This window comes from Sylvia atricapilla, chromosome 3 (genome assembly GCF_009819655.1).
Source record: "Sylvia atricapilla isolate bSylAtr1 chromosome 3, bSylAtr1.pri, whole genome shotgun sequence".
NCBI classification, from domain to species: domain Eukaryota; kingdom Metazoa; phylum Chordata; class Aves; order Passeriformes; family Sylviidae; genus Sylvia; species Sylvia atricapilla.
In genome coordinates this window covers 111,441,905-111,465,526 of record NC_089142.1, presented here as the reverse complement: position 1 = coordinate 111,465,526, position 23,622 = coordinate 111,441,905, and the positions used below count along the sequence as shown (strand labels likewise).

General features: G+C 39.7%; 1 protein-coding gene across 1 annotated transcript in view; it reads left to right on the top strand.

Annotated features, from left to right (window-relative positions):
• Positions 1 to 4,815: 4,815 nt before the first annotated feature.
• The window catches only part of ACYP2 (acylphosphatase 2), a 35,400-nt gene continuing 16,593 nt past the window's right edge, over positions 4,816 to 23,622 (top strand). The window contains exons 1-3 of the mRNA XM_066316620.1: positions 4,816 to 4,967; positions 5,496 to 5,512; positions 6,926 to 7,035. Coding sequence (XP_066172717.1) covers positions 4,898 to 4,967; positions 5,496 to 5,512; positions 6,926 to 7,035 — 197 coding nt within the window. The 5' untranslated portion in view covers positions 4,816 to 4,897. The remainder of the gene's footprint in view (positions 4,968 to 5,495; positions 5,513 to 6,925; positions 7,036 to 23,622) is intronic.

Here is a 23,622-nt window from a genome sequence, read left to right as displayed (position 1 = left end):
GCAGCTGTGGGAAGGGTGATGCTTAAAATTTCCTATGTTTCAATGGGAATAAAAACTTACTGCCTTAAATGACCACATCTTCTCCTCCTCAGCACGAGCAACAGGAGAAAACATAACAGTAGAATCTCAATGTTTTCCTCAAATGTTAATGAGCTCCTGTGAATGGATATTTCATAAATCAAATGTTGGATCAATCTGCTTTCCTATCAAAACAATTTAAATGTAGGTGTTATAGTAGGTGGGTTTGTGTTTGGATTAAGTAATCAAGCCAAGACTGACTTGAGCCTTCATGCCAGCAGAGGACTGACAGACTTAATCCCAAATTCCACCTGATTCCTGTGCTTTGGTACTGAATAGTATAACTTTATTCATCCCTTTTTTTTTTTTTTTTTTTTTTTTTTTTTTTTTTTTTTTTTTTTGAGATGGGGTGTTTTTGCCATAGGACACATCAGTTCATATGCTCATGTTTTAATTCCCAACATTTTGTAGTTTAAAAGAACTTTGCAGTGATGATGCAAGTTTCCAAGGCTGATTTCCTCATAGCGAGTATTTCTATTTACCCAGTGGTTTAGTTCCTTATTATCATTTCAGATTAAAACTCCACTACTACCAGCTAGGAATGATTTACCTGAAAATTTTTTCTTTTTTTTTTATGTATCAGTGAAAATACTTTTAAAAACTTAATCTAGACTGAAAAATTTTGAACATTGATTTCATATGGTTTAATTGGTGGAGGTTTATTGGTGTATTGCCCAACTTAAAAAATAAAAGCTCCTTTCAGAGAAACAGTCAATAGGTCTTCAGGCCCTGCAGAATCAGGCTATGACACAAAAATAAAAAAAATCACACAAAATCTAAACAATATAGTCTAGCCAGAGGAAAATAACAGGCTCACAATTTTGTACATGTCACTTGTGTTACCTTATGTAAGCAGTCCGGGATTTTGGAGCACAAGGGACAAATTTAGGTCCCATGCACACAAAGTTTGGCTGCACTCCTGAAATCTGATCTGTGTGGGTGTGACTCATACCCTGCACAACACTCCGCTTGCTCAGGGGCTGCTGCACAGGTGGGGGGTTCTTCCCACACAGATCATGTCCCTGGATTTGGATCCTGGAGTATAAATGGATCAGGAGACATGTGTTGTAACCAGGTCACCTCCCTGTGCTATGGGCACACTGTGGATTCATCCATAAAGTCATTAATCATTCAATTGCCACAATAAAGCTCTTGAAGAATCCCCCTTTGTGCCTGTCTTGCCCTTTAAACTTCCAAATATAATCTGTAGTGCTAAGAAGACATTCCTGATTGCCAGTAAAGAGGAAAAATTGGGAGATTAAGCACTGCAAAAAGTTCTAGTATATTTAGGTTTTATGTAAATAAGAAGTTCAAAAAAGATCCTGAAGAAGCTTGTACAGCTTTGAAGTAGAGGCAGCAATCACATTAATTTTAATTTAGAAGTGAGGAGTAAACACAATTTAGGAGAAAAAAAAAACATTATATGGGAATGAGAAAAAGAGGAAGACTAGTGAAAAAGGCTAGAAATTTATAATTTTGCCTGAAGAAGAAAACATAAAGAAACAGCAGTGCATTATCTTAAAGGATAGAAAAAAAATTTAATGTGCATTACCATTTACAGAAAACAAGGGGAAAAATGCTGGAAAGGTCAAACTAAGCTTACATGGCTTCCAATCTTCTTCCCTGATATTCCATGCTCCCTAGGTAACAGCAATAACCTGGCAACAGAAGCAGTATCTTTATTATTTCTTTATCTGGAGGCTTTGGTGTCCTTTGGAAAACACTCATCAAAATCATATGGGGACAGTTTGCAAGTGAATCAAGTCTAGAGTTTTGTTGATATAAACAGAGCTGCACAGCTAAAAATACACCTAGAAACTTTTATGATAAGAAGTAGCAGGAGAGAGAAAAGCAATCATAGCAAGTTGGGGAGGAACCAGGTTATCTAAAAATGGTGTAGAAAAATAGCAGTGTTGTTACAAGGTGAAGGATGAATCAATACAGCAAGGTGAGAGGGTATGTGCCTGATGGGGTCTGCATGCAAATGCCAAAGGCAGTCATTTTGGGAGTGGGAAACATCAAGCATGCGTGGTGGTGTGAGGTGACAGCCACACATTGTAGATAGCAGTAGTGACTCATGAAAGAACCAGAAAGTTGGTTTTGAAGCTATTCTGTGCCAGTGATGAACAAACAGCATAAATAAGGAACTTTCAAATGACCAACCCAAAAGCTTGGTAACTGAGGTGCTTTAATCAAATTGCTTCTTATTGGTAGTGGCCAGAGTCAAGGGCACCAGTAGGTCTGACCTTCTCAACCAGCCTCACCTGGGACCCACCCACACCCTCTCTGTTCTTTGGTGCAGGAGCTCTACTTAAGCTGAGGGCTGAGCAGGGCTCTTACCTTTGAATCATGGATGTGATTTTACCTCTGTGTTATAGCTGTGGTTCCAGCCCAGCTTCCTGCTCCTGGAGGGACTCTGGTGACTCTGCCTGTCCAGATACTGTGGGGTTGCTGTCACTAATGTGCCAAGGTTACTGCTTGCAAAGCCATGTTTGTGCTGTTCCTTGGTGTTTGGCTGCAAGGGCACTATTTTGGGTTTTGTTTTCCAGTAATAATAACTTCTTGCTATGCCCTTTTTCATGCCACAGCCAAAAACCAGTTGGAAAGTTTTACTGTGCTTGGGGTGAGTACTGGAAATTTTAAAAAGCTTTATGCCCAGATGAGGGGCAGTGGGCCTGGTGGTGAAATGTGTTACTGTTATTTTTATAACTGGCTGTAGCTTTGGGAAGTGCACCCATCACCTTCTGCTTAGGCCAATGCCATCACCCTGGAATAAACAGCTGAAAGTGGAAGGGAAATTGAGAACTCCATGCAGGCTGCCTGCATTTCTTAGTGTGTGCTAAAGCTCTCATGCCCATTAGTGTGTTGGAGTAACCTTTGGTTTCTAATATGGATTACTTAGGCAGCAAAATATTAAATGTTTCACAGTATCGTCTTTGGAGTTTTCTGCTACTTGTCATGAAATAAGGAGAAAGTTAGACTTGCTTAAGGAAAGATGGGCAAGATGTTATGACAAATAAATGAAATGTCAAAGACTGTAGTGATAAAAAAATGTTGTTGCCAGTGCTGGAATCTGCAACAAAGTGTCCTCAGCACCAGGTTAAGCTTTGCTTTCAAGGCTTGTGTGGCTTTTTAGTGCAATAAACTGCTACTATAAATCAATTTTTTTACTGGCCTTGCTCTTCACTGCTGCCAGATGGCAGCAAATTACCAAAGATTTTCTGTGTCCTGCTCCTTTTTCTGTGGAATCTTCCTCTTTCAAAACAAAATGGTGCTGATTCCACACAAGAAAAATGTACGACCTCTGAAAGGCAAAGATTTGATTTAATGTGCTATATAGGTAAAGCAAATGAAGTTTTGTCCATTATGTTCCTATTCTCTGTCATACTGGAAGCTTTTTGTTTCTATGTGAATATTTGTTTTCTGTGCTGAATTGAGCGGTTGTTTCTGTAGTTAACTCGTGCATCTGGGGAAAGTAATTTTGTAATTTTTCTAGGATTTTATTTTAATCTCCCTCTAGCCTTGAGGTTTCAAACTTGTGAACAACTCAGGTTATGCTGCATTACTGTAGGACAAGGTGCATGTAGATGGAAATTGTTTAATGGAGAGAGCAAATAAAATTATTTTGATTTTTATTGTAGAGTTGCTGTTAAATTACCTTTATCTGTTGGTAAGTGAGAGCAGTGAGAATTCACCTTCTAAGACTGGATAAATGCTGTTTCTAGTGTAGAATTCTGCCTGAAAAGTTGGGTGGGTTTTTTTTGTTTGTTTTTTTTTTTTTTTTTAAGAAAAGCAAATATGGTGGAGAGAAAGTTAAACTTCAAGCAGACATAGAACACACCAGAGAAAAACCTTTGTGGTGTGTTGTTGGAGATGCAACCTACTAAATAATCAACTGTTGACTTGTTTCTGTATATGTAGCATATAGACAAAAGCAATGTCATGATGAGTTTTGGAAAGGTTTTCTAATGAGAACATAAGCACTTCTGGATACCACGGAAAGCTGTGTGAATAGCTTGCATGCAATGAACTTTCTCTGGGGTGTGCTGCTCCAGCTGAGGAGTCTGGCATTTGCCCCAGCACAGGGGTAAAAATGGGCTGTTAAAACTCTGTGTGAAGTTTTTTTAAATCACGTGGCGATTGGAGATGTAAGTTGGTCACTCAGCCTCATTCAGGGAGGGCTGCCCAGAACAAATTTGAGAGTTTTTTCTTACGCTTTAGTTTTCAACTACCTAATTTTTCCACCTTATGAGGCAAAATTACGTCAGTTCAGCGATGTATGGAACATACTTTGTTTTCAACGATTCCTGTAAATGCCTGGGAAAGACTAATGCTGCTCACCAGTGCCGTGGATCCTGGAAACTCTGTGTGTATGTGGCAGCGCCTGTTCTGGTGGCGTTCTGACACTGATCTCTGAACAAATCTCTGATCTGAACTAGGGGTGGGAATGACACCCGTGAGGGCTCTGCAGAACCACCTCTCAGGGCCTCGTTCCTCACGGCGGGAACGTTTTCCCTCCCTCGGGATCATGGCGCATTTCCCGCCCACGGGCTCGGGCGCTCTCCCCGCACAGAAGCAGCGATGTTTTCCCGTACAGAAGAGCTGTGTCACCCCTCGCTGTCAGGCGCGTTTCCCCTCACAGGAGGAGCGATGTTTCCGCTGTCGGGTGTTCTCCCCTCACGGCTGTGTTCGGGCGCCACGTCCCGCCCCATCCCACACGTGAGGCGGCCGCTTCCGCGGTAAGCTTGATCCTCTCGCTCTGCCGTCCCGGCGCCGCTGCTGGGCGGAGAGCCGCTGCCGCTCTTGCTCCTCTGCTGTCATGTCAGTCCTGGCCAAAGCCCCCGGCGCGCTCAAATCCGTGGATTATGAAGTGTTCGGGCGGGTGCAAGGTAATGGTAATGGTGGGCTGAGCGGGGCTGAGCGCGGCCGGCGGGCCAAGGGCGCTGCGCTGAGGCGGCGGCACTGCGCATGCGCGGCCCGACGGGAGGCGGGAGGTGCCGCCGCGTTCCCGGCGGGACGGGAGAGTTCTGGGGGATTTTTGGTTTTGTTTTTTCCTTTTTATTTATTTATTTATTTATTTTAATCGTTGTAAATATTTCCCCGTCTTAAGACTCGGCTGCCCCTGGAGCGCAGGCCGCTCTGTCCCATTGCGCGGATTTGGGGAAACGTCCCTTCCCGTTCACACACTGCAGCGTTTTCATTGCGCCTCAAATACACGGGTGACAATCGCCTGTGACGGAGGGAAAGCTCCAACACATCTTCTGTTCGGTTTCCCTAGTCTTAACGTCACTGAAATTTCTATAGTAAAACACGACGGATAACTTGTATGCGTATCATTGCTCCTTTATATTAACTGAAATTCCTACAGGTGTTATGCTTTCACAGAACTTAATTTTTTTTTTTTTTTTTTTTTTTAGGTGTTTGCTTCAGGATGGTAAGGCAAAGCTGGACTTGCTATAGCTACTTACTTTTTGGTATAATATTTCCAGTGCTAAAAATAAGGCAGGAGATCTGCGGAGTGTAAATGTATCCAGCCTGAACCTTGGTTGGATGATTAAGTACTGTGAGTAGACTTAAAATGGTTTTATATTAAAATGGATTTTAGAAGCTTATTAGCGAGTTGCTTGTGCAGGTTGTGGTTTGGGTTACTTGTGATGTAACGGCCACAAAAAATGTTTTAACACCTTAATCTTTAGGAAGGTTAAATCTGAAACCAGGTGTTTCAGTTTAACTTTTCAAATGGCAACTCAGTATCTGTATTTAAGGAAGGTTACTGTGGAAAAATCTGGGAAAAAATGTGCTGCAGATAACTACTTTGTGGCTCATACCCTAAACAAGTGACTCCAGCAGCTCTGAAGTGCAGCAGGCGGTTTTGCATTTTGCAGAAACCCATGAAACAAGAGGACACAATTAAAGTAAGAATAATGGGTTTGTCTCAAAATAGTGCCCCATGCTTAATATTAAACCTGAGAGATTTTATGTATAGCTTACATGTATTGTGAAATAGTGCCAAGTAGAAATGAACAGGGCACTGCAGTGCAGTTGGCCTTGAATTTGGTTATTCTATCAAGAAAAAAGGGTAAGCCCAAGCCTGTTGTGCCTTGTTTTGAGCTGACCCGGGGCCATGTGAACACACAGCTCTGTACCAGTCCTGAGCTGCTCTGCAGTACTGACAAAAAGGTTTGCAGCTGCATTGCTGTGCTTTTGGACAAATTAGTTTGGAGAATCTGTTCATAATCGCCTTGGAAAACAATCTTCAGAGTTAGCACCACTTTTTCATTGGCTAAATCACCCCAAAGCACATTTTGTCTTCCAGAGCTGAGATCTGGCTCTTGCTATTTGTGAGTTTCATCACAACTGGTCATAATTTTTTGGTATTGCAGAAATATGCCTGTTTTTTTTCTACTTAGATTATGACCTTTGCTATTGTTTGTCAGTAGAGTTGCAGCAGCTGGGGGTAGGATTTAAAGAGTGAAAGTCAGGTGGAAGGGCTTTGAAAGGGAACTGAGAAGTTTGTATGTGTAGTAGATTTAATGAATTTAAAAACTGTGCTGATCAAAGCGTTAAATCAGCAGTGATAGGAGCTGTGGAAAGGAATAAAGTAGGTACAAGGGAATGGTGTGGGATTAGTGAAGTCCTTTGTGATCAAAGTCTTTTTCTTTCTGGAAAATGAGCTGTGCCTACTGCAACTTCAGAGCTGCTGAATGCCTGAGGATGAGCATCACTCATGGATTTATTTTTTTAAAATGTGACTTGCAGCTGGGCAAATGCAAGTGGGGGGCGAAGTGTTCTGTCTGTGGTGTCTGTGCTGGCATTGATTGTCCTCTCTCATTATTTCCCAAATCAGTACACAGAACAGGAAGCCAAGAAATTAGGAGTGGTTGGCTGGGTTAAAAATACCAGCCAAGGAACTGTGACAGGCCAAGTTCAGGGCCCAGAAGAGAAAGTGAATGAAATGTAAGTATTTGTGTTTGCAGGTTTTTGTTTTTTTTTTTTTTTTTTCTTACTCTCATTAAAGTCATTTACAGAAGTGTTTTTAATACAAAGTGCCAGGTAGATCCATGTGTTAGTAATGTAACAATGTTTGCATTCAGTTTTGGAGGTAAGAAGGTGATTTCTTTAAGCTGTGAACAAGTCTTTAAGCTTGAAAAATACTGTGTTTTCGTTTCTAGTGTCACACAGTGTGTTAATGTATTTCCTTAACAGACTAATTTCTTGTGAAAGGAAAAGAAAGCCTTTATTCATGTGACTGAACATCTGGTTTTTAATTCATCAAAAATTCTCTTGTTAAAAAAGATTGAAGAACTTCTTGATATGCCTTCAGTCTGTGCATAAAAAACAGTTTAAAGGAAACTGGGTTTAAATATGATTTCTTTTTTCTGATTAAAAAAATCTCCCAAAATTAATACATAAATACACATTTTGGCCAAGGCCTGCAATCTCTGCCATTTGAAAATTAGTTTTGAAGTATTTTGGTGTCTTTTAAAGAATGGGTAATAATTTTCATTATGAAATTGCCAGTTTCCAGGATCTTGAAACTATCATTGAGGAAATGATGCCTGGAAAAACACAAGCCTGATTTTTTTTTTTTTTTTTTGATCATTTGATCACAAGCCTGATCATTTTTTTGCAAGTGTATACAGGGAGATTGTTGGGAACTTTAAATAATCCTTCAGGGGTTTGTTCTCTTAACAGAGAATGAGTAAGGGCAGAACTTTCCTTTTCTAGATGGGGTATTAGCAGTGAACATTCTGCCAACACTCTCTCATACAGGAATTGCTTCAAAACCAAACTTGGATGAAGAGAAGTTGGCTTTGTGCATAGAAAAGGGTTGCACATTCTAGTCAGGAGATTTAAATGATTTCCAATAATTTTCCTTGGTTTTGTGCTTAGTGTGAGGTTGCTTATCTTGGGCTGCAAAATATTTACAAAGCTAGAGTAATAACAGGGTTTTTTTCATATATCAAGTTTGCACTTACTTTTGGAAAGAATTTTGTTAATATCCAGATCTCCTCATGTTTTGTAAATTTGTGTTGGTGCCACATTTTTATTTAACTTGGAACATGAAACTGGCCATGTGAGAAACCAGGGTTTGTTTTCTATTTATTGTCCTACTTTGTCATATAAAAACACAGATCCAGAAGAAACAAAAAGTTGTTTCCAGTTGCTGCTCCTCTATTTCATGTTGGAAATCAATGTGTTCCTCTGATGTGGGAGTAATGTGGCAATGCTGAAGTCAAAGTGTGGGTTTTGATGCATGGATTATTAAATTTGGAGTCCTGGAGTAAAGTTCTGAAATAGGAAGACTTTTCCTTGCACCCTCTGTGCTCTCCAATGTATGGAAAAGGCAGTGAGTTAATGACAAAAATAAACTTGGTGAAGTTGCACGTGAAAAGAGAACTCTTGTGTGTGAAGGGTGTTTCTTTGAAAGACCCTTATTTCTCTCTGCTGGTACTAGTGAGTAACAGATCAAAATGGTTTGGAGGTTCTGGAAGGTTTTTTCAGCATTATTTAATAATGCTCTGAATTCATAATACTGTGTTCTCAGATTAAAAGGTTATTTGACATGCTGTATTTAAAAAACAAAACAACCAAATGAGGCTTGCTTCTGCTATGGGAAATTGATACAAACCGCTAACACTAAACATGTGTTTGTATTCCAAATGTGATAAATCACCAGGAAAAAAAGTCCATCACCAACAGCCTATACACGTTCTGGTTTGTGTTTTAGCTTTTCAGGACTTGAACAAATGTCATCACAGTATCTTAAAAATTTGTAGCTCTTGCATGTTCAAGGAAACTGAACACTCTGCAGAGGAAGAGGTGCGTGAGCCAATAGTCAGATATTTCAAACAAGCTTCCTGGTGGTATTTGTTACCCTGTGGGAATCTTTCCAGAATAGTTGGTGCAGTATTATTTAGATCAATATTTTCACACTTACCCCAGCTTTTCAATTAAACATGAAGCACAGAACAGCTGAAAAATCACATGGTGATGGTAATAAAATTTGTCAGTTGATTTGCTGGTTCTGTGTTTTTAATGTTGATGCTTTTTAAGGGAAAGTGGTAAAGCTGTTTTGGTCTGTCCTAAACAATACTTATCTTTTTATGATGCTAAATAGAATCAAGAACGTGGACTAAAAAGAGTAGGGATGCCATTGGAAAGTACAAGTGTCCTACAGGTAAATAGGCAAAGCAATACAAGAGGGAGAAAGAGAGCAATAAGGGATGGAGAAGACAGTAAAGATAGGAAAAGTGTAAAAAATGTGGGGAAAAAGCCCGAGGCTCTCCAGTGTTGCCAGAAGCATGGAGTGACTAACAAAGCCTGCCTTTGTTCTGGAACAGGAATGCAGCAGACCTCTAACCCAGTGGTTTTCCAGCAGCTCCCCATTTTTCTGCTCCTTTTTATCCTATTTTTGTATCAGTAATTATAGTGGGAGGCACAGCTGCAATGCATCCAATGCAGGCTCAACATCAAGAAGCAATGGCTTTATACAATTTATTTTTTTGTGCAGGTTGCAAGGTAAGGTGTAACTTAGGAGGAAGAAGAGGATGAGCAGACATAAAATGTAGTCATGCTGTGTTCCTTTGAGTGGTGCCATGAAAAACAGGCAAACAGCTGAGTAGGGGCCTCGTGGCTCTGCAGAAATCAGTGTTAAATTTTAAATAAGTGTGAACAACTGGGGCCTGGGAAGTGCTGCCTGTGCAGGAAGTTGTATCCATGATTGGACCACTAATTTAGTGTTGAACATGGGTATGAATTTCTTTGGAAGTGCTGGGAGACTAATTCCTTGATATTCTGTGGTGCTAAAGTCTTGGTCCCACTGAAAACTGGTAAAATGTGCCAACTTCCCTAAGCCTCAGATTGCAGTGGAAATGTCACTGAGCTGCAGGAAGCCCAAGGGATAGATGAGCACTTTTAGATATTTTCCTTTCAGCTTTGCATTTTTTGGTTTTAATGAAAGCCTTTTAAGTTCTCAGGGGTCAGGTGACTTTTATGTGAAGTATTTTAAAGCCGATTTTGAAGTTGGGAGATCTTGGAAAATGTTGTAGAGGGTGTTTTTAAGAAGTCTTGAGAAACTTTACCAGTCGTTTTGCCTTGGTATCCCTTGGTTTTTAACTCTAGATGGAGCTGTTGGTTCTGAAGATCCTCAGCCATCTGTGCTCTGTTTGCAGGGAATCTATTTTTAGACTGTTATGGTAGAATCCATCTTTTTCCTCACTCTATTTTATATTCCTGTTCCCTTTGCTGCTTCTGCACCACACAGATATTGTTACACCACCTTTATCCTTAAAAAAAAAGCTCGTTTTCAGAGGGTTTTACCTGTCAAATCCCAAGAGAAGCAGAGCTGAACCATTTCTCTAACATTTCAGTTTTATGGTAAAGTGGAGGTGGTTTTTCTGCCAACCAAGGCATGAGCTGATGATAAAAAATGGGATAGAGGAGTGTAGTACTTTATTTATTTTTTTCCCCAAGAATACTGACAGCAGAGGGTTTTTCATAATGGTATCTTGTGCTATTTCTTCCTCTTTACCCATTAAATAAGGTCGGAGCCTGTGTAGTCATGGTGGTTGTTGCCATAGAAACCCTCAGTGTCAAGCTGGAAGTTGCTTTCCTGGGAAAATTTTTTGAACTTCGATGATCAAATGCTTAGTTATCCATTAGAAAGGGAAGATAAGGGTCTTTGTGAAGTGCCAAATTCAGAATTTACTCCAAAAATCCAAGGTTTCAAATCAGACTTGACACTTGAAAATGTGAAATCTTTAGGATATTTTTGGGCACAAGCATATAACAGCACAGTGGGTGTTCTTCCTGTCTCTAGAGAAAGGCAGAGTTCTAAATATAGATGGCTTGTATTGGAAAGGGGTTTTAGTTAGGAAACTAATGCCAATTTCATTTGAATATTGTATTTTTTATTACCAATGTCAGTTAAGGATTAATATTAATTAAGATTTAACTGGCACAAGACTTAAATTACTGTAGTGTATAAAAGCATAGGAAAAAAAATCTAGGCTTTTACCACGTAGAAGAGGAAAAGGGAACTCTGTATTAGTTATTCTCATATTTGCCACTGTTTCAGTAATCAGGTGTAGCCAGGGTTTCTGTCTGTACCAAGTGACATTGAATAAATTCTTTTTCTCAATATGATTTTTAATAGTTTGCAGAGAATAGTCCTTAAAGGGAACTAAATGCTACTAAAAATACCTGTAGGAAAAAAATTCCAGCTCTTAATAACCAATTGATGTTTAGTTACAAAATAAACAGATTTTAGTCACTGTTTTGAGATTTTTCTCCATTTTGAAATAATATTTTTTAAAGTATTTTGCTCAAACTAGAAGTGTTGTGCACATGAACTTGTCAGTGAGGCAGAGATGTGTCCCAGTAGGATGGCTGAAATATTCCTGGGATGTGCTGTTCTTGGGAAGCTGACAGTGACAGATTCTGGAGAAAAAGGCAGAGGGAAATGAAAATCACATTCTTTGATATTTTTTAAACTTTGTTGAAATGCAAATGAGTGAAAGGTGTTAGATTTTTTTTTCTCATTTATGATGATATTGAAGAACAGTTTTTACATTAATCATTGCTGAAGGTGATTTACAGTGTTTCAGTTAATCAATAGCAAATGACAGGAAAATATGATGAGAATATTACAATTCAGTGTGGCTCCAAATATAGTAAGATTAGGTTTTTAATGTATGATTATATTTTTTGTTTTAAGGTAAGACTAATGTATAGTAGAAAACTAAATTAGGCTATAAATTTTGTGGGTAATAAAATAGTAAATGTGATTCTCTTTCCATATCGAATGTTTGAAGTATTGATTTCTTCTCTATAATTATTTATTGCTTAAAATTGACAGTCAAAGTTGTGAATTATTGTAGTTATTGGTCTTGTAAATGAAATTTACTGAACTGTTACTGATGATGGCCTGGGAGAAACACGAGTAAACCTTGTTCCTTGGGATTTTTAGCCATATAAAATTAGATGAATGAACTAATTAATTTGTTGTAGCAACTGCACTCCATTTTAAAGCTGAGGAATGGGTCAAGTCAGTCCAAACATGGAGTTTTTGGTTACTGAGAGCAGAGTGAGTGAGCTGTTTAGCTGATGGAGGGCTGCACGTGCTTCCAGCACAAAGCCAGTGGCTCATCTTGTGCAGTGTCCCACGGGAATTCCTCTGTCCCACTGGGGCCAGGGAAAAGGCTGTTTTCCCACTGTGCCCACAGGGGGTAAGGGAAGTGGTGTCCCTATGCCCTGAAGGTCACCCAGCCCACCAGTGACAGCCAAAAATAGCAGTGGCCTCCTGGCATGGCTCCTCTGCTTTCCACTGCACTGGATGTGCCTGTTGCCTGCAATGCCTTAAAGCACAAAAGCTTTTAGCCATGCTTGGGTCTTTCTGGGTATAGAATAGTGCAAGAAAAAAAAAATAAAGAGTTTTCCACACCCCTGTTTTTTCTGCTGGAGTATAAAAATAGCTGGGTTGCATGACCTTGTAGATTTTTTTTATTTTTTTTTACAGTAGCTCTGTGGAATTGGAATTCTTTACCAAGCATCTGGTTCCATTTCTTCTTATTACTGAAGTATTTTTTGTTCACAGAGTATTTACCAGATATTACTGCATGCAAACAGGTCTGAATTTCTAGGATTTTGGCTCGGGAATAAGCAGTGTTAGTGTTTCCATTGTTTTGGAAAGCTCAGAATGTGATGTTGGGCAAGATATTTAATTTTTCTCCTCTCTGTGGTGGATGCAGCATTAATGCTCCCAAGTCCTTTAGCAGTGTTAGGAACCAGGGCTGAGTTTCCTATGGGATTCCAGATTAGTGTTGGCTTCACTGGTGGGTATCTGTGGGAACACTCAATTCCAACATCCCAGCTGCACAGTTAGAAACAGGAAGGATTGCAAGGCTGTATTGGACTGTATTGTAAACACAGGCAAGTTGAGGTGTTGTTTGAACACTCAATTTAGGCATTTTATTGTCTGATTAGGAGTCATGTGCCTTTCTTCCTCACTGGGAAGTCAGGCTTCTTTTGGCTCAAGATTAGTCTCAACCACAATAACTGTTCTATGAAGGATTGGTTGAGCTTTGTGGGAGACTGATTTCAAAATAAAATTGCTGGTGTAATGCATGATTTCTACTGGGGGCTTTTTGTTCATCTGAGCATTTATGCATTCTTTAATGCTGATGTTTTTTATTATTTAGCCACATGTAATGCTTGGTTATTTCCAAAGTGAAGGTGTTGTTATTGCTGATGCAGTAGGATGTGGTGCAGATCAGTGCCATTCATTTGGGTTTTTGTGCTGAATAAAGTGTTTAATGTGTCCTTAGTGCTCCACCACAACACTTAGAGAGATACTAATGAGTAAAATTCAGCTTAAACTAAAACAGCTTTTGTTATTTAGTTCACCAGGGTGGGTAACTGTGCACACAGACAAAAATAGATCTTTGGCAACAAACTGATAATTATCAATAAAAACATGTACTTAGTGTAGGTTTCCTGGAAACCTGTTCTGGATGTGACATTTCAAACAAGTTCTGAAAATACAAACCAACTCACGTGACTCTTAAAGAACAACCTCAGAACTGCAAATTTTTTGCTTTCCTTTTGGTGTGCTGATATTTGAAAATTACTGAGCAGGGAACAAGCCTGTTACGACCATTTTTCTGTCTGAAGGTTGTTATTCTGGGTCTGGAGATTTGTGTTCGTAATCCACAGGAGAAAGCAACATTCAACTTATGTTAGAGTTGCATAATGTGAGGATGAGAAGACCTCTCTGAGGATGCTGCTACTGGCCCCAAAAGGGATGTCACAACTAGGCAGACATTCAGGTGAAGCTGTTTGTGGTGGGAAATCAGGACAGAGTGTTCTACAGGTGTATTAAATCTCATGTGTAGTACAGCAGGAGCTCTCCCATAGGAATGCCAAGGTGTATCCTGAATGGAAAACGTTTGGCAGACTCAACCAGGAGCCCTCTGCTGAGGAGGTAGATGAAGTTGTGAATTTGCTGGTGTAATTATGCACAAATCATGGGTCTTGCTGCTGATGATCTTATCAATGTTGTGGTGGTGAAAAACATCTCTGGGATTTCAGCACTTCCTTAGCCAGGTGAATATAGGACTGGAGGCAAAATCTTTATTCCTTATGCCATGTTAGCCAGAAAAAAAGAGGAAGCTACTTCCAGCTTTTATGGGGAAAGAGCTCTGAAGCCTGTTGATGTTGCTGTTTTCTTTTATTCCTTAAATTACTATTGTTCTGCTTTGGTTCATTGGCAAGCTGTGTTCAGTTTATTTACCATGTTTTTCATTAAAAAAGAGTGTTTCACACTTCTGTACTTGAGATGCACCATTTTCCAAGAGCAGAAAAATCAAAATTACTTCTGATGCTGCTCTTCCCTCTGTCATTATTGGAGCATTGCAGCAGTGGAAAAAAGCCCCTCTGGGTAACTTCATTATATTACTCAATTTTACCTTGATTTTTTTCCTCAGTTCCTCTCTCCCTGTACTCCCTGGTCTGATTTGCCATGGAAATACAATGTTTATTTGTTTAAGATAGTGCCCTGAGATATTTCCCTTGAACTGTGCTGGATGTCACCAACTGTCCTGCCAAGTTAGTATTACTTTTGGTGTCTTTGTCTTTATGTGGCCCCTCTGAAGGGGGAGCCTGAAGTCTCTGTTGAGTGAATCATTAGCAGTCCCTGGGTTGGCATGCCAGCATTTTGCTCTCCAGCTGATTTACTGTAGTCATTTTGTCACTGGATTAGAAACTTTCTTTTCAAAGCTGGTTTTCTTGGAGATTTTTTTACTGTTGCAGGGGTGAAACAGCTGCCTGGACTCATCTGTGATGAATGCTCTGCTTGTGTACCTTCAGTGCTTTCCACTGGTGTTCACATTTGTGCTCTGCTCTTGTGATGCTCTGGGCTCTTCCTGCCGCTAAAGATCAGTCTGGAAAGTGTTCAGAACTTCATGGGCAGGGGGTGGGCTGGGGAAAGTCAGAGTTTTTAACTTAGGGGAAAAAAATTAGGCATTAAATTTAATTATTGCTTGATTTAACACTGGATGGCTGATACTGAGTTTGGGCAGTTTCCTTGAACTCCCAATGGGCATTTTGGTGGAAGAGGATCCTCTCTAGAGCGGTAGAATTTTAATACGTGCTAGAAAACAAACTCCTTTGGAGCAAAATCCTAATCCATTCCAGTTTGCATATCTCCCACCAATTGTTTAATGATGTTTCATTCATCTGAGCAGGTCTGGTGTATCATAGAGGAGCTCACCTGAAACCATTATACTCTGTAAATACTGATCCTGAGCCTCTGTCCCTGCTCACTGTATAATAAAAACCCTTCCTTGAAATTAGATTTTAATGTCAGTGCTAGGAAATTTTCAGGCACCACAATTCTACTCCCCTGTTGGTCTGGATAGGCTTAAAATAATCTTCAATTTCATATGGCTGGAGATTTGCAGGGGAGGTTTTTAAGAGTTTAGGAAAAGGTTTGGCTGTGTATTCTAGGAGGAGTGGAGAAAAGCAGCTGCCTGCTGCCAGTCTCAGATCTCCCTGACCTGCCCTGCTTTTCCAGGCTGTGGATCCAGGAGCTGGAGCATGGAAACTGAGGTCTTCCTTTGCAGTCAGAGGGCTGCAGGGCTCCTTTGTTGGAGTGAAGACTCCCAGCAAACCACAAATTCAGTTCCTTTTGGAGGTGGATCTGTTCAACCTCCAGGGAATAACACCTGTAACCTGTCTCTGGTTGGGAGTACATGCAGAGATAGCATTTTGCTGCTGCTGCAGATTTCTATTGCATATGCTGTTCTCTGCTTTGCTGGAAAAGTGCTTGAGCAGTGTCACTCCACCTCAGGGATGGGAAAAAACCTCTGCTGTTCATCACAAACATCACTCCTTGTTTCTACCTGTGCTTTAAAAAACCTTGACTGGGATGTGATCAAGATCTAGTGGATTTCTGTGTTTTCCAGACTTGTCTTGTCCAGCTCACTCAACACATGAGTGGTTTTGTGTCAAGTTCAGCTGCCAGGACTTGCTGTTACCCAGCCTGGGAGGGTTGATGCCCTTGCTGCTGTCTGTGATGTGCTAAATCCCGAATCAGCGGCGATGTGGTGCAGCTTCAAAAACCAGAATTCAGATTTGATTTTTGGCATTGTAGTGGAGCTGAAATTGAGGGCCGTGAAGAGACTACCTAAATTTGGAATGAGGACTTAGACAAAATTTGGTGATCCCTTGTTTTTTAAATTCCTAGTGCAAATGTGAATTAAAATTGAAGATAATTTTGGTGAGTAGTTACACGTGGATTATTCCCATGCTGCATGTGGAGGAACTGGGGCACAGAGCAGAATCTGTACAGTCTCTTATGGCAAATTTGTGATGGAGCTGAGAGGGAGTGTGGGAGTGTTGATATCCAGTCCTGTGCTAATCCTTGGAACAGAGTTTCTTCCTATAAATTGTCAGGGCTCCGTACAGTGGTTAACTAATGTCAGTGAAGTACTGCCCAGAATTTCAGGGTGCATTATGCACTTACTTAGTTTCCAGTAGCTGCTTTTGGACTGCTTCAAGTCCTACAGCTGCATTATTGTATCAGGTGATTCCTCAGGCTCAAATGGAGCTGTTGCTTTCTGTCAGGTCCAGAAGAAAGCCATCTTTTTAATCTCGAAATGTTCAAGACTACAAAGGAAAAAATCTCATAGGCTGGAGTCAATCAGGATCTCATTCTGCTTTATCAACATGAAATTCCTACTGCCAAGACACAGATAGTAAAATTAAGGAATAGAGCCAGAGAATGAGAATGTGCTATAGGTTTCCATTTGTAAATTAGTACTTAGAAGAGCTGATTGGCTCAATTGCCTGGAAATTCTGGTGCTCACACTGGATTCAAGTTGTTCCCCCTTCCCTTCACCACTCTCATCTTTGCTCTTCTGGTCCTGTAGTTTAAAACAAAACAAAACTGTTCAATTTTTCCTTAGTTAGTAGCTATAAAATACAAACATGCCCTTTGTAGTTCTCACATACCAGAAGTAAAGCAATTGTTATATGCCAGCTGGCTTTTTGTTGTTGCTGTTAAATGCTAGTATTACTGATAATTAATTGGATAACTACATAGAAATTTTCATTCTGGCACATGTCCATATGGATAATACAGGCAGAAAATGCAGTGTGGAGTGGAACATATGAACAATTAATCGTTTCAGTGAGTACTTGTAAACAAGGTCAGCTCAGCAGGTATCCAGGAAATCTCTTCTGAAATGTGATGCTGTCTTCATTATCTTTTCACAGGGTGTTGGTGTAGGACCAGAACAGCCGCAGGATTTCTCTGCAATGCTCTCTGACTACACACAGCAAATTTCTGAGGGCTAGTAGACCCAGAGATGAACATTAAAAAACTCCAGACCTGCAGTATTTTATTAGAACTGTGTATTAGTCTCATCTTTGAAAGCTGCTGTTTTGTCTTAGTTAGTCACAGTTATGCAGGCAAACAAAAACCTGTTCAGCTTGGTGTCTGGTTTAGTATTTTAGCTAATATCAAATGGGATGTTTCTTGTTGGGAATAATAGGAACATGTGGAAGGCTGACAACCTTGGTATTTACTGATTCTCATGCTCTGAAAAATCCTAAGTATTTTGCTTGGTGTTGTTTCATAGAGTTAAAAATCATCTTGAGTTTTGTAGTTGTCAGACATACAAGCCATGCCTGCTGGAGACCTGGGAATTGCCAAGTCTGGAGCACATGGACCTCAGGCATGAAGCAGTGTGGTGGTGGCAGAGGAGCCTGAGACTTAAAATGCTCCCTGGGCATGTGGGATTGATGTGGGAGGGAATGCTGGAGCTCTGGGATGGTGCTGGGACCTGTGCTAAAAATCCTTCCTGCTGGACACCTGCCCAATGCCTTTGCCCTGAGGAAACCACTCTGTGTTATTAGCTCTCCTCTTCCTAATTATCCTCCCAAATGGAGATAAAAAATGAACTTAATGGTTTTAGCTGGAGTCCTGCATGGAAATTTGTCTTCTCCCAAGGGGATAAAGTCACTGGGAATGTGACTCCTATGGAAAGGCCTAAAAGGTCTGTGTTTTACAGTGGGGTTTGAAAATAGAACTTTGTGAAATTATCTAAGTGTTTTTCCAGCTGATGTGCCTTTCCAGAAGGATGACCTTCACCTTGAGATGGATGGCTGAGTGCAAAGCTCAGGTGCCTTCAGTGGGATTGTGCCTTTTCGTATCTCCCTGACTTGTTATGGGAAACACTTCCCTCACTTCTCTGGCCTGTTTAAATCACAGTGTGTGCTTTGAGACGTGGGGGACTGGACAGAAATAGAATATTCTTTGTTCTGAGCCAGGTGATCTGTGCTGCCTATCCCAGTGTTTCCAGTGAATAACAGGAATGGATGTGCCAGAGCACTGAAGGCGAGGACTGTGCAGCCTCTTGGATTATGTGGGGCAGTGTCCAGGGTAGCCAAGTGTTTGTTTGCAGGGTGGTTTTCCTGGCAGGCAGCTGCTTATTGTGGGTGTTGTTAGTAAGGACCTCAGAGGTCAGAGTGGGAAAGGACAGAGTTTGTAGTCCTGTCAAATAATGTGTTGATGCCAATGAAGTTATACCTGGTATGCAGCAAGTGCTAATTTTGAACAACTGTCTTTAGGTAGAAATAAGTTCTCTGATCCACCCTCAAAATACAGAAAGGGCATGTTGTGCTGGTCACAAGGTTGGGCCAGTTCTTCAGTGGAAGCTGGTGTAGAAAGGGACACAGGTGCCACAGGCTGCCCAAGGGTGGAACACACAGTCCATTTCCAGGGAGTGTTGATACCACTTGTTTGGAGCTCTGTGGTTGGTAACCCTGTTCTCAGCCTGCCTCCCTGCTCTTAGTGGATCAGTGGGGAATGTGCCAGTGGCTTTTGGAATTCATCTCAAGGTCACATCTAAATACAGGAGAACAAAAGGGAAGGACTGGGATAAATTTCCCCCTAGTCTAGGTAAGGGCAGGGTGTCCTCTGTGTAGCTTTTACACAGCAGTCCTGGGATTTGCTTGAAGAGGAACGAATAAGGCGAAGTACTCTGAATGCTGGATAAAAGAAAAATAATAGTTCTGGTCCTGTAACCAGCTGAAAAAAAGCAGAGAATAAGATGGGCAGGACAGCCAGGTACTTTGATTTTTGCTGGTGATTGTGTCCCTCTGTAAGAGAGAGAAGAGCAGCTGTTTTGACACCAACAGACACTGAAATTGAGGAGGACTTTGTGTCCTGGCTCTATTCAATCTTGACAGGAAGCAAGATCCTCTGGTGGCAACTTAAGTTGAAGTTTTGGTTATTTTATACCACTGTAATGTGACAAACTGACTGGATAACAAATTCTGCCTTGATGACATTTAAGCTGTCTAGAGATGAATAAAAAATAAAGCATGCCACAGGATGGAGGTTTTCAAAGCCTATGAGTCTTGATGAAGAGATATTTTTTTTTTTTAAGAAAGGTTAAAAATTAAATTCCTGTGGGAGAAAGGTTTATAACTTAAGAAATTATGCCAAGAGGGCTGTTGTTATAGCAAATAACTCCTGGTGTGTTTTTAGTTGCTGAATAAAGAAAACTCTAGAAAGGAAGGTTAGTTTTAGCTAATTATAGGGAGCATGGGTTTTTAATCTGTTTTTATAATATTTAATTCACTGATAATATTTAATTCACTGATGACTCAGTGATAGCATCTTGATTGACTGCATTGCTAATTAAATATTTGGGACAATACTTGATGTTTTTTGCTCAAGACCCCAGTGCTTGGTTGAAAACTACTCTATAGGAATTGAAATTCTGTTGTAAATAAAGGTTTGTAGCCCTCCATATTGCATTGCAGAGATAATGCCAAAATCCAAAGGTGGGCAAACATCTGAATTTTGGTTTCATGATTTCAGATTTTAGTTGGTCTCATGATTTTTGACAGTTGATTAATAAATCTGAACATGAGGGATTATTATTAATCCTAGCGGAAGGGACATAATAAGAGTATTATAAATAATTTCCAGATATTTCTTACTCTGTTCAGGTTCATTGCACACTTTGCTGCTTTGGGGTCTAGTTCTCCTAATTTGAAAAAATGGCAAAAATAAATATATCATGGCCTTACTTGAACATAAATAAGTTTTACTTTTTTTTAATCAGACCCAGTGTGATCCTGATGACAAATGAGAAAAAGCAGATTCTGAATCAGTGATGGATCATTCCTTCCAGTCTATTTTTGGACTGTGGAGGTTTTGTATTTTAGCAGGTAGGGATGTAAAAGGTAATTCAAACACTCAAGGAGAACAGAACAAGCATTTTGTTCCAAAACCATGTAACTTACCCTTGTTGTCTGTGTATTTCTGCAGTAGTTACATGTGGGTAGTCACAGATATGGATTGGGCATTTCTCCAGTTAATTCAGTGTTGTTTGGTTTTAAGCCCAAAACAAAAACTGGACAACATTTGGATTCTTTTTGCCTTGAGTTCCGCCTGATTGCAGTTTCTGAAAATCCTTAGCTTGAGGAGCAAAACTGGATGCATTTGAGATTGGCAGGGTCTTGGGGATTGAGCAAATTCTCCTTTGCTTTCCCTTCAGAACTCTGTAGTGTTTAAGTGGTGCCAAGGAACCATTTTCCGGCTGACTTGGCATGTACACTGTCATTACTGTCAGGAAAGTTTGGGTCAGAGTGGAGCTCACTCCTGTGCCCTTGCAAAAATGGCCCTGGGAGCAGCCCTTGTTTCATTTTTCCAGCTGTATTTGCCATTTCCAGAGCTTATCCTGAAGTCATGGCTCACCTCAGACCCATTATGCAGAGGTTCTCTGGAGTCCTGAGTTTTCCTGAGTCAAAACAACCCTTGGGTTATGTCTATAACAGCACAAACTGCCAGTTGTGTGATGATTAGCACATTGGGTCAATGGCAAGCTGAGAAATTGTATTTGCTTTAAAAAACAACAAAAAATTGTCTTCACCATCAGTCAGGGCAACAGAGTATCAGGACACAATGAATCATTGGGTTTGAGACAGAAAGATGTCATAATATTGTTATGGAAAACGAGTTGTGAATGAGTCGGGAATTATTTGAATATTTTTTTTCTCTGCTTTTAAGATACTATTTTTTAGACATTGCTTTTATGAAACTATAACAGACAGGAACCTGAAAATAGGGCTGAAAGATGTGGCAAAGGAAGATGTGGCAAGGTCCAAAATCTCTGCCAATGCCACCAATAGTGGGCAGACTAAAAAGGTGATGAATTCTTGAGGTTTCTTTGAAAAGCATCCCTTTGAAAGGAATGAGAACATCTTTGCCCAAAGATATTTTATACACTGAATTCTAGGATCATTATGCTGATGGAAGGGGTCAATCTTCAGTGGAATGACTTTGAAACACCTTTTATTTATCTTTTCTACAGCATATGAACTTTATTTCCTTATTCATTATGTTAAAGAAAAGTTGATAAGAGACTATTTACACCTCTCTTCATCGGTCTCTGGGCCTGCAACACAGAAATGGGAGTATCCAAGATTTTTCAGTCATAAATTCTAAAGTTAAATTATGCAAGCATTCTTTGTCACTAGTTTTTCACTTCATCTTATGCAGAGATGGAAGAGGCTTCTCCTTGGCCAGCTGGGCCTGTGCTCCTCTCCCTTGTTCTCCCTGACACACCTTATTTCTGATTTTTCTTATTTGCTGTTCTGATTCACTACTGACATCTCATTTCTCCTCTGCTGGAAGCTGCATTTCCTCAGTCACTGGTACGATGTTTTTGGCTCTGTGTAGCTATTACAAAAAAAAAAAAAAAAAAAAAAAGTACTTGTATTTGGAGGATTTGACTCTTTTGTCATTTAAAAAAATATTTTAATCCTTGTTGATGTGGCTTTGTAGTTCAGTGTTTTTACACTAGATGTCAATCTGCTTGCATATGTGGAAGTTACTATTTTGTGCCTTCTAGATATTTCTCTCAGCAACTCCCCTACTAAAATGCTGCTTTCCATCTGCTTAGCAGGGGAATCAATGCCAGGAGAAAAGGGATGAGTTGAAATACTGATTTTCTTTTGCAAATAAATCAGCAGTTTTGGGGTATTCAAATGTAATTAAAATAACTTATTTCAGTAAAGCTAGTTGGCAGTTTAATGGAAAATAAAACTTCAGCCAATGTAGAAAATCTTGTTCCAGTGCTTATTTCTTAATCTTTCTCTCTTTTCAAACATCATTCTTGCAGGATTTGGTTGAAATAAGATCTTTATTTACAAAAGCATTCCCCACCTTGCCATTGGAGAGCCAGTGCTCCAATGAATTGTTTAGGAATAAATGGAACTAATTTCTGCAGAAATGCAGAATTCAGTGAGTTATGTGGAAGTCTCTTGTCACAGAGCAACTAACAGTTGTTATTAACTGCTTTTTAATATATAACTCCTCATTAAATTAACCTCTTACCTTGAGTTACAACTCCAGTTCTGTGATCTCTTCTGAGAGGCCCCAGAGGATAAAAGCCTTTTTTTTTTTTTCCTAATCAAGCAGTGTTTAAAACATACTTTTATTTGTCTTTGTGGAGGATGAACAGAGGTGATGTCTTATGTTATGCTCTAATCCTATACTTTATTATTTTTTAATTTTTGGAGTGCCATATTAATGCAGTTTTCCAGGATTTTCTTTAATAGATTAAAAATTCTAAAGATCATTGAAGAACCAAACTGGCTAGAACTTCTGGTCATTCGGAGAACTATATTTTTTAGGAATCAGTTTTAAAAGGGAAAGAATGTATTCTACATGGCAGTAAAACAGAGAAGCCAGATAGAGCATCATGGCTTGTTAAAAGAAAGTTATATAAGAATTTTAAATATGCAGAGGCTTGAGGAGTTTGTGCTTCTTCATTATGAAATTGATTGTTGATGAAGAGTCAGACAAGCCTGAATTTCTTTAACTCAATCAACTTTAACTTTTTAATTATTGGGAGTTTTTTTGGTTCTAAAATATTAAAAGGCTTTTTGGTGCCCAGTCCCACTTTGTAGCTCAAAATGCTTTTGAACTTCCAGAACAAGAAAAATGTCTAATTTGGGATTTTTGAAGGGTTTAGTTAAGTCCTGAATTTTTGACTGGAGGTTCCTGAAAAGGTGTATGGGAGAAGGTGACCTTCACAGTTATGCCTCATTTATTTTGTGTTATTTCATAGAGTTGAATATCAGTTCAAGAGACATAAATTTGTGTGAAACAGCTGCTAAAAGTGGTGAATGCATATCAAGTAATAATTAATGAAGAGTAATTTGCTTTACAAAAAATCCTTTTGATGGGCTGGGATGATTTGTATTCTCTAGCCAGCAAGAGTTTCCTTGTCTGAAAGAATTTTGCCATAAGGGAAATGTTTTGCATTCCTTAGCAAACGCAATCTCTCCCAGGATTAACTGAAGTGCGCTGAAGAACTGTAAGTAATAAGTAATTGCTTGGGACCTGGAATTTTCTTTGAAACTGGATTTATTTTAAAAACATATCAGGAAAGGGTGCAGTTTGAATGTTGCATAGTAACTTCATGGAACAGATTTAGGTCCTCTTTATCACGTTTTACATAA